General features: G+C 40.3%; 1 protein-coding gene across 1 annotated transcript in view; it reads right to left on the bottom strand.

The window, feature by feature from the left end:
• Nucleotides 1-427: 427 nt before the first annotated feature.
• The window catches only part of LOC115305291 (glutamate receptor ionotropic, NMDA 2B-like), a 207,587-nt gene continuing 196,068 nt past the window's right edge, over nucleotides 428-11,946 (bottom strand). Inside the window, exon 7 of the mRNA XM_029955533.1 lies at nucleotides 428-596. Within this exon, the coding sequence (XP_029811393.1) occupies nucleotides 428-596 (169 nt within the window). The remainder of the gene's footprint in view (nucleotides 597-11,946) is intronic.

Raw genomic sequence — 11,946 nt, 5'->3', positions numbered from 1 at the left:
GTGTCAGCTGTGGTCAGCCGACAGTGGGAGAGATCCTGAGGGGAGCCTTGTGTGGCACGCCTCTAATCACAGTAAATTCAAACCTATGTGCTTATAAATCATGTTTCCACCCCCCCGCCCCAGGATAAGCATGTAGGATAAAACTTCTGAATTATACCACTGATTTGATTTCTTCATCGAATTATGTTACATTATACATGTATACTCTTCCATTAGAATAAAGTCGTGATTCAGACAGCACCATAACCAATAAAAATGGTAATGCATAAGGAAAATAATCTCTTGATTAACCAAAGGAACAAGAAAATGAAGATGCAAGTCTGAGAAATGGCTTCTCCGTTGCTCTCAACGTATTGCATTCTAACGTCCTAGCTCAGAGACCAAAACCAAGGTTTGGTTTTGTTTTCCTTTAATGTGTTGCAAGGTTTTATGTCCCTACCCCATCTGCTTTGTTCAAAAATTGCCAAAAGATATGTCCTACCCTCTCCCACTTCCTCTCCTTGTTCAGAAGGATTATCACCAATTTCGGATGCATCTGGTAACCATCTTCACTGAAGGACAGATTTCTTCCCTCAAATGTGACATTGATCAGATATCTGTAAAGATAAAAGGGAAAAAAAGGTTAAAAGTGTGAAGAAGGTATGCCAAGAATAAGACAGGAAAATAGAGGGAAAGGTGAATGGAGACGGACGCACAGATAGACATACACATATCACTCTGAAGCAGTTAAGCATAGAGCCATTCAAGTTTTCACATAATAGGAATAATATGAAAAGATAAGAAGAAACCTACTTCATTAGGTTTGTAAGGCTTAAATGAGATAACTTACCACTGAGGCCTGGTACACAGTAAACCCCTCCTAAGCATTAATGGTTATTATTCACAGAAGGAGGTCAATTTAATTGTGAAGGTGGTAGAAAGAAGAAAGGGGGAGTATACTAAGACAGCTTTCTGCTAAGAATGGTGGCATAGTAGAGCATAGGGTCTCTCTCTGGGAGGCAGAGAGATGTACATACTTCTGAACTCTTGCTAAGATCCAGCCCAGGCCATACTTCTAAGAGCCATGGGAGGAGTCCAGCAGTCAGGGAACTGGTTCCACAAGATGCATCTGGAAACCAGGGCTATTGCACTGTGTATAGTGAACAGAAAACATCAGGGGGGTGGGTGGGTGGGGGGAAAGAGGGAGAGGTATTTCAGAAAGTATTCCAGGTACAGGACTGTAAGTCAGCAGTAACTCTGGAAGTAACTAGAGTCAGACCAATGAACTTGTCTTCCTCCTCAACACCTGTACCTCCAGCTCACCCTGTTCCTTTGTGGGCTGCTCTGATCTGTTGAAGAGCTCCCTCAATGGGAATTCCCACAGGCGTGCTCATTACAACCGCATTAGTGCAACTGTGCTGATGGTAATTAATGTCCCTTTACCGTAATGGCCCAAGGAGTCAATAATGATTAGCTCAGTGTTCATTCGACATGCCACTCTATAGCCTTGGGTCTGGTGCCACTGTGAGATGTCTCTGCTGAGAAGCAAAAGAGGTATCTTGTAACTGCCACAAGGGTTCTAGGGGCTTCGAATTTGTGACCGACAACAGTTGCCTGACACACTGAAGGGAAGAAGAAAGTATCAGGAGGCAGCTTAAAGGCTCCTCTTTTAAGTCTTCTCATTCAGTGGAACTGTGAGGCTCTTTGTTCTTCCAGGTGATATTAGGTTAAGTAACAAGGTTGCTAAGATGCAGATCCTTCAGGCATTTATAAAAAGATTACTAGACATCATGAACCAAACCCTCATGGACCACTTATTATTTCAAGAGCTGCCTAGGCTTTTTCAGCCTCTCATTCTCTGGTCTTATGGTCTTCATGAATGCAATCAAGAACACAGAAGACCGGAAAAGAATCAAGGTTCCTAGAATCTCAAGATTGAAAAAGACCTTCATAATCAACTAGTCCACCACTTCTTACAGTTTATACTTTTCCTCTACAACATAAAATTGGCTCTCTCAGCTATTCTTGTTATCGCTGCACCCACCACATCAAGATAGCCATCTCACTGTTGGGCAGGGTGGTTTTATTTGATTGTTTGTTTGTTTGTTTTCTACTTAAAGTTGAAATCTGCTCAGGGCACCTGGGTGGCTCAATGGGTTGAATGTCTGACTTTGGCTCATGAGTTCGTAAGTTTAGGCCTGCTGCTGTTGGCACAGAGCCCAGTTTGGATCCTCTGTCCCCCCTCTCTCTGTCCCTTCCCAGCTGCACTCTCTCAAAAAATAAACAAACATAAGAAAAAAAAAAAAGCAATCTGCTCTCCTGAAACCTAGATACTGATCTCCTCCTTATTCAGTCTTAGCCTACTCCTTAGTCCACATGAAAGCTCTTCACGTATTCAAAGACAATGACATGTCTAGCTTAGAAAATAAATTTTAGGGGTGCCTGGGTGGCTCAGTCGGTTAAGCCTCCAACTTCGGCTCAGGTCATGATCTCACATTCGTGGGTTCGAGCCCCGTGTTGGGCTCTGTGCTGACAGACAGCTCAGAGCCTGGAGCCTGCTTCTGATTCTCTCTCTCTCTCTCTCTCTCTGCCCCTCCCTGCTCATGCTCTGTCTCTCTCTGTCTCAAAAATAAATAAAACATTAAAAAAAATTTTTTTAAAAAGAAAATAAATTTAAATCTTGGAAGAAAACTTAAGTTCACTTAGTTCTATGGTTTTATTTTTTAAATTTTTAAATGTTTTTTTATTATTTATTTTTGAGAGACAGAGCAGGAGTGGGAAGGGGGCCAGAGAGAGGGAGAGAGAGAGAGTGTGTGTGTGAGACACAGAATCCAAAGCAGGCTCCAGGCTGTGAACTGTCAGCATAGAGCCCAACTCAGGGCTTGAACTCACAAGCTGTGAGATCATGACCTGACCTGAGTTGAAGTCAGATGCCCAACCTACTGAGCTATCCAGGTGCCCCTAGTTCTACAATTTTAACTTGATAGGAAACCAAAGTACTGAGAAGTCAAATTATTTGCCCAGTGTTCCACAGCTAACTGAGAGCAGAAATTACATTTTAAGTCATTTTTCTAGTCCCACGATCTCTTTACCATACCACCCTGACATATACACATCACGTTTAAGATCCCCAGTTCCTTCACGTAGTTATCATATGCCATGATTCCCAGCCCTCATTCTCCTTATACCCTGGCTGCTCTTTCTGGACACTTTCAACTGGTAAAAGTGTAGTGCCTCCTAATTCAACTCAACACTCCACACAGCATGTTCTTCCCTGTACTGCCCCCCATCTCTCGGCTCCATGCTGCTTGTTCAAGCCCATCGCTAGTAAGAAAATAATAATCAGGAAGGGGGAAGAGTGAGGGACACAGATCAAGGGAGACTACTGAATACTGGAGACGAACCATGGACTGAAAGGGGAGGGGGAGGGGGGAGGGGGAGATGGTCATGGTGGGGGGCACTTGTGGGGAGAAGCACCGGGTGTTATATGGAAACTAATTTGACAATAAACTATTATAAAAAAAAAGAAAATAATAATCAGGTCTCCTATACTTTACAACTTCAACACTCCAGCCAAAGCCCTATATAATTCATTCCAAGGAACAGAATTACAAAACCACAAAACACTTTGAACTAACAAACCAAAATTTAAGCACCCAATGTAATTAACTTGGAAAATATATTCTTATAATATTGCATTGCTTGGAATAATTTCTGGAAAACTTCAGAGAAGGTTGAGACATGCAAAAAACTTTCATTCTCTCTCTCTCTCTCTTTTTGGAGGAAAGGGAGGAGGAGAAAGTAAGGAAGAGGAAGGGAGGATGGGAAGGAGAGAGAAATAAGTTACCCAGCTTAAGTATCCTCCTTTTCACCTGATGTGGCTCTGAATAATTCTGACTCCATCTAAAAGATTTTTACAATGTTTTTTTAAAAGTGTCCATTTCAGAAAGCAATTATGAGAAAAGTTCCAAAAATAAGTAACAAGCAGTATAAATGCTTCTCAAGATGACTTATTTGAAAAGAACAGCATTGAATTGGGTGTGTAAGTTTTAAAATTCACACTGTCAGAAAATAAACTACATTCATGGGTAATGTAATTGCTCTGTAGTTAAATTTTTCTAGTTGTTCCTGTTGCATATCCTTCTGATTATTTTATTTTAATAAACTCCTTCTGGGATGTTCGTTCTCTTTCCGCTCTCCAGGTCCATTTTATTCTACCTAGACACTTCTCACATATTTTACACTTATCAAAAATATTGACAAACTTTAAAACAATATATAAAAGATTCTTCTCCAAAGTATCCTTTAATTATTCACATCCTTCAGCAGTATACAGATTAATCATTCACATTGTGTTTTTCTGAGTAATTCCCTCTAATGTGCCAACATTTAGCTATTAGTGAGGAGCTTGCAAAGACACACTCGTCCTGAACAAGGCTGCCCTTTGAACAGCAGAACAAAGTGGTCCATTCACTCATAACAGAAAGTGTGATAAAATAATGGGGAGTGAGGTCGCTTCTAGGCATGGGATTTTGGCACCTCAACCTGTTTTTCCTCTTCAAAATGGAAACACATTCTACCTCCTGCTTATCAGAGAAGCACAATATGCTAATCAAATGAAATAATGGACTAAAAAATGAAATAATGGATAGGAAAACTATAGAAAACAGGATACACACATAAGGTTATATAATGGGAAGAATTCAGAAAAAAAATATTAGTGTGATTTGAATATCTAAAGGCAAGAAATTTTCCTCATTTTGGATCTCAGTGAGTAAATGTGTGATTACTACATTTTAACGAGACCCAATTATCAGTGGAATCCATTGGAGGAATGGAGATTTCATTCCACGTATGGAGGATAAACTAGGTCAAATGGTCACATTAGTCAATTTGACTTTCCATAAGGCCTGAAAATATCTAACCACCTTTGGATCTGGCTGCACTTTGCCAATCTTGAGCATTAATTAAAACCTCAAAGCTTCCATGTGTAAATCCTCGGTGAAGGATTAAACTATAATTAAGATGCCACAGATATTCTGTTTTCCTCTAAACATGTCATAAGCCTAGCTCAAGTGGCAGATTCAGAAGCTCTTCCTGTAAGACTCTAGTCCCCAGCAAGGTTTGGTACATATATATATATATATACATATATATATATATATATATATATATATATATGTATATATACATATATTGCTTGATTTGTCTCTGGGATTGCAGATGGACCCTAACGAACCCCACTGTGTCTCATAAAGTTCTAATATTACACACAACCTCAAACTGTTAGAACCAGAAGAAAATTTAGAAACTACCCATTGCAAACACTCATTTCAGGAAGGGGAAAACAGGCCCGAAGATGCTACCCTCCTTTCCAAGGTGACCTGCCTGTTCGGGACTGGAGTTCAAGTCTTCTGGTTTTAAGTTCAGTGTTCTTTTCACTATATCACCGAGTGAAGGTGGAAGCAGTTTTGTGAGCCCCAGATGTGCATTTTAGCATTCTCATGTCACGTGTCATGCCCTCGACTATGTAGATCCCTAACGTAGAAGGCATAAAATAAAATGCATCTCATTTCCTGTTTGATTCCTTGTTGAGGAAGAGCCTCAGAACCCCGATGGGCTCAGAGCCAATACATTTGCTTTATATGGCTAAAGTCATACTCCAGTGGGTTTAATGAGGTCAAGCTGAGGTAAAAAAGCCCTTGTGCCTCTTTGACATTGACCATGCCACTCGGAGCTCATCCACTGCACCACAATGATATCTAAAGCAATGATTTAACAGTATGCCCTGTGTGGGAGGAAGTGGAAAGAGCTCTGCCAGAATTTTGCCAGCAAACCAAGAGCCCTGGCACTGTAATTCTTATTCTGCCCTCCATATTTTTACAAGTCACTCAATTTTTTAAATTAATGTCTGTTAATAAGAAATATAAGTTGTAGTAAGAAAAATCAGTCTCTCACTTCATCCAATCCTTTAATTTCTAGATGAAGTCTGGAAGGATCTGTGGATTTACCAGGATCAGATGACAGGGCTGAAGGCAGGACCCAGATACCCTCACCCAGGGCCCGGCACACCTCAGAAACAGTAGGATTTTTCATAGCTCTCAGTTTCCATTCTCTAGCTATTAATAGTGAAGTAATAAAGGAACATAATTCTGGACATGAGACTTGAATTCTTGACCTGTTGTTTACAACTGCTGACTCCAAAATTCTGTAGCTCTGCAATTGAATCTTTGGTGTGTTACTCACTTGCTAAGGCCTTCAGTTCCCTCATCTATAAAACTGACTGGTTCATACTACCTTCCTTGCCTGATGAAGGAAGTACAGGGATGCTCCCCTGACATGCTACCTACTTCATCTGTTACATTACATTATTATAACCCATCATCTGAATGGCAAACCCACAAATCTTCCAGTCTTTCTCTTGTCTCTCTTAACCCTTTCACTATTTCACTTAGTACTATTTCATATATACACTTTCTCTTGAAAGAGTGGAAACAATTTCTCACAGGATCAGAAATAGTGGACTTTAAAACTTTGAAAAGCTACTTAATTAGAGACCAGTATTGGAGGAAGGAGGCAAGGATGTTTAAAATAGACAGTCAGTGTTATGGTTTGGTAAACTAAATAGAAAACTTCTGACTTCCCCCTACCTTAGAAATCCATAATTATCAATGTAAATCCAAAATGGCCAGTATAGTGCCGTCAGCATGGCAAGCCATGGTCAGGGACCAACTGTCCACTAGGCTTACCAATGGGTTCTTCTGAGATTAAGCCCAGAAGAAATATCTCATTAGTAAGATATTCCACATGCAAGCAAAGATTTAGACAATTTCCCAAAATGCTGGTGGAAAATAAAGAGAAACAGAAAAGAAATGGAAGAGGAAAGGATTGTAGTACAGACCACACACGTTCCCCATCACCACCACCATGACTACCAGGCAGTGTAGCATGGACGGTACTTAAGACCAAGAATCCTGCAATCAGACCGCCTCTGAACAAATCCCTAGACCAATCAGTTCCTAAACTGTGTGGCAGTGTCTCAAGACACATGAATTATTTTATTCTTGCTAACAATGGTTTTCTTTTTAAGGAAAAGGGACTTAAAGAAATTTTAAGGGTTTCCTTTGACATATAATGTCATATATGAAAATATTAAACCATACTGTGGAACAAAATAATTAGAAATACCAGTTTCCTACGCTGTCAAATACAGTTCTTTTCTCTTATTTCTGTATAATGATACTTAATAGAGAACCACAGGAAAAACTAATTTAAAGAGTGCATGGTAATAGTAATTTAATAATTACATGAAAAAGATTAAAAATAGTTGGTCTTCCAGTAAATTAAACATTTTCTCTGAAATGGTGTTTATATCATTAATCTCTTTTGCAAACCATTCTTGACAAATCATAAAAGGTTCAAGTTTGGGCTAGTCTATGTTTTAGTTATTTAAATTCTAAATTCACAGTGTTAAATTAATGAGATAGTAAAGTATCTTGAGGACTGGCTGATATAAATTTAATATACTTCCTCTCACCCGCCAGTGGGGAAGAGTGTGCTCTGGCCCCTTAGCAGTCTGGGCTGAGCTGTGTTCATTTGAGGAGTACATGGTGAGGTATCACTTCACCATCTATTGCACTGAAAAGGCTTCTCAGGCCCCTTGGCCTAATAGAGAAGAAAAAAATCTGCCTCATGACTGAATGCCATGAATTATTTTCATGTGAAATGAAAGGAAATAGAGGAGCATTGTTGGAAGTGGCCCAACAGTCCCTGCTTGAATATAAGAAGACAGAGAACATGAGCGTTCCTCCAGAAAGATGTTAAAGCAATAAGGGTTCCGAGCTGCGATGACCTCATGCCCACCCTTTCACCAAGCCAGGTCAACGTGGCAGGCCTTGGGCAGAAAACAGTTCTCCTCTGGACTTCCTAATGGGTCCACCTGGATCAAACCCAGGAACTTGTCCTCATTAATAAAATAGCCTATACCCGAATGACAAAGCCTGGACAATGCCTCAAAATGCTTAGTGGTGAGGTATAGAAAGAAAATAAAAGAGAGAAACAGAATAGGCTAAGCGAAGAGGAAGGGAATGCAGTATGTAGTAAACACACGCACACACCACAACAACCGATGACAGGCCTTGCCGTGTGGTGTGCAACAGGACACTGGAGCCAGGTGAGGTCTGCTCAGGTCCTTGCTCCCCAGTTCTGAAGCTGTATGATCTCACAAATTGTTTAACTTCTGTCTCCGTTTCTTCATCATTAAAGACTGAATGAAAATAGTACCTACCTCGTAGAACTGTTGTGAGGATTCAGTAATTCGATAGACAGATCAGACATAGAACTGCATCTATCCCCTCGTGAACGTTATGTGTTAGCTGTGTCTTACGGTAATTACCTTTTATTTTCTTTGTTTCTTTTTATTTTTCTTTGGTTGCTTGAATATCAGAGAATGTAAGTTTACAGGGACTTGGGGATCAATCTAATTTTTCATATTTAGAAGCAAGCACACCAAGGCCTGGGGAAATGCAGCTACTCTTTGGCACATTAAATTCAGAATCTGAGTCTCCTAATTCCTAGGTCTCTGCTTTTTTGTAATCCCACCAGTCCAGGACATTTCCTCTCCTTCCCACAATATTCCAGACCATGAAGGCATGGAACATTTGGTTTCTTACTATGATTGGTAACCCCTGTGACGTTCTGTGTGGTGGGGAGTCACTTAAACATACTTCAATATAAAGTTCACTTCCTGGAAAAGGCAAAGGATGAGCTCATATCTCCATAATTTTGGTCTAGAAAAAGTGACTCCTCAAAATAACCCCCATTCTGACCTCCTAGAGTCCTGTTTTGAACACTATGTAATTCTCTTTAAAATTCCTTTAAAAATTCCACGAGCACACGCTTGTTTGTGTATTCCTTAGGGAACTAGTTAGGCCATCCGCCCCCCTTTTTATTGCCACACCACTTCATTTAATGCTTAATTAGATACACAGTAGGGGAAACAGGTATACCTAATCACAACACTGAAGTTTATGCTATTTTTTGAAGTTTTTATTTGAATTCCAGTTAGTTAACATAGTATAATATTAATTTCAGATGTACAATACACTTATTCTATCTTCTGATGTCAAGTAATAAAGTGTGCTGAACAGCAAATCTGTTTCTCATTTAGGGAACTGTGCACAAAACTCAGTAATGGAAAAGAAATTCCTCCTTGCCCTCATGTCCACAAACTTAAGTCACCTCCACTATAGATGAGACCTGTTAAGGTGCTAGGGAAATTCAGAGTTACTAGAGGCAGTCAGAAAGGTGGAACTTCCCAGTGGGAAGGAAATCATGTAACTCTTCTGGATAATGTTATTGCCACTGATCTTTTTTCCCAGTGAGTTCATACTTCCATTTGTACATAAGTTAAACTCACTTTTCTTTTAAGATACACTGAATAAAAGATTTCTTTCCTCTTCCATAGATTAGGTGCTCAATATGTTGGAATTTAGACCTATGGGCTATCAAAGCTAAGTGGTTGGACCTTCCCAGAGAAAACACCAAGACAGGTCAAAGGATAGCTGATCCCTGAGAACACTGATATTTCCTCTTTATTCCCACTAATAATTTTAAGGTGAAGGCTTGCCTCTCTGACATCCATTTTGGCCCAGGAGCTGGCAATACTACCCAGGGGCTATGCCAAGACCAACCAAACAATGACTGGCAAAGATTTCTCTAGGACATTCAACTTTGACCAGAAGCCCTTCTCTTCTTGTGAACTTTCAGACTTAATTATAAGAAACCCTGGCCAAATACACCCAAGAAGCCCTTGGTCAAGAATCCAAAGTGACCTGGGAATGATATCAAGGGGAAAAAATAAGGAGGCATTTCTGTTCCTTATTGAGCTTTCACCATTTCCTCATTTTGTTCTTCTCTATTTTGGAGCCCCTCTCTATTCTCTATTATACTTTAGGTGGTCAGCAAAATTAACACATTGGCAGTACCTCCACACACACGGCTCCCACCCCCTCTGTAGCTACCACAAACTTAATTTCACAACTCCCTCCAACAGCTCTAAAAAAGAGTAGCAAAAAGGTGAACAAATAAATGAATTAATGAGGTGGCTTCAGTTACAGGGGTTGGGAGTGGAGGTTATGAGTTGCTGTCATCCATGGGAAAAAGGGGTTATAGTTTAGTCTCCCAATAATGGTTGGTAGAGGTCTTCAAATGGAGATTTCTGGAAGCAACTGTAGATTGAAATGGTAGGGAAAGAGGGTCAAAAGAGGGGGGATATTCCAGGGTCAGGTAATGGTATCCTACACACAGAGGAGTCAAGATACCTGGGTGACGATTAAGTCTTAGGGGGATAGGTATTTCATAATTACATCACAACACATGCCATACGGAAACAGCATATTCAAAAACACTTCCCTGTCTTCAGAAAACCTGGGGAACCACACCTACCCCATGGAGGAAGCCCTTTCACATAGAAAATAAAATAATTTTTTGAGTCTAGGGTCCAGGGAAAGACCAGGGGAAGAAAACAGATGGGAAGTTCAATATAAAATGGGAGTGGAGAAAGTAACCTGTCAGGGGAGTTGGTCAGCAACTTTGTTAATGTGGCTCTCACAGCAGTGAGGCGGGATGGCTCTCTGGGACTACACTTGAGTGGGAAGACCCACCCACCAAAGTGTGATTGGAGTTGGAGGTACAGGAAATGCACATCAGCAACAGTGAAAGGGATCTCATAGACTTGAAAATAGATGAAACATGTATCTAATCAAGGAGAACATGTCAAGATGGAAACCACAATGCAAAGGTGCTGGTCAAAGGTTACTAGCCAAATACATCCTACATTTCCAGAGTTTTTGCAACTGTTGCTCTGAATCACAGTACTTTATGGCATTGTTTCTAGATGAGGTTAGGGTAGAGAGGTCAGGGAAAGATTAACATTTTGTTTATTTAATTTCAGTTAGTTACTTAAGACACCCGTTGATCTTTTCCAATATTCTAAAATAAGCCTGACCCTTGAATCAGAATTTAAAGCAAGATGAGGGCAAGCATTTATTTAAAACAAACTCTATTTCCCTCTTTGCTTGTCCTCAAAAGGACAGCACCATGAACCCCAACTGCATCCTTCACAGGGAAGCTAAAAGAAACGTGTAATCATTTCTCCCTGCTGTACTGTGTGGGGGCTAGAACTCTGCTGTTTCTTCTTTGTCAGGGGATCCTAGCTCTTTCTCTCCCTCTGTAGGTTGATGTTTCCATGGAAACATGCTCTTTAATGCTTCTGAAATTACCGTGCATTTATACCATTAACTCTTTGTTGACCAAGGCAGGTCACAAAGTGATTTGTTTTCCAATCTCTGAAAAGTAATTCCATTTTCTATCTCATTTAACTGCAAACTGTTTTAAGAAATAATTGACACCTGACTGTCCCTTTTCCTCCACCAGACCTCACTCCTTAACCCTTGCAATCTTGGCTTTTGTCTCTATCATTCTACTGGAACTATTCAATTCACAAAGTCATCAATCACTGAAGGTCAACAAAAATCAAAGCAATAGGCTTTTCTTCATCATCATTCTCCTGGACCTTATACAGCTCTTAACAGTTGACACTTTCAAGTTTTCAGCAGTTCTCCTTTCCCTTGCTTATTTGCTGTTTAAAATTTTTTTTCTGTTTTTTATTTATTTTTCAGAGACAGAGAGAGACAGCACGAGCAAGGGAGGGTCAGAGAGAAAGAGAGACACAGAATCTGAAACAGGCTCCAGGCTCTGAGCTAGCTGTCAGCACAGAGCCTGACACAGGGCTCGAACCCACAAACCATGAGATCATGACCTGAGCCAAAGCTGGGTGCTTAACCAACTGAGCCACCCTTATTTGCTGTTTAAAATAGAATAATTTCTTGATTCTCCTTATACTTCTCAGACTAGTTCTCTCTCCTTTTCTGTTCATTTTCCCCAGAAACTCCCTAACATGGGGAC

The sequence above is a fragment of the Suricata suricatta genome, chromosome 10 (assembly GCF_006229205.1).
Source record: "Suricata suricatta isolate VVHF042 chromosome 10, meerkat_22Aug2017_6uvM2_HiC, whole genome shotgun sequence".
Classification (NCBI taxonomy): domain Eukaryota; kingdom Metazoa; phylum Chordata; class Mammalia; order Carnivora; family Herpestidae; genus Suricata; species Suricata suricatta.
This window is presented reverse-complemented; position numbering and strand designations above follow the sequence as displayed.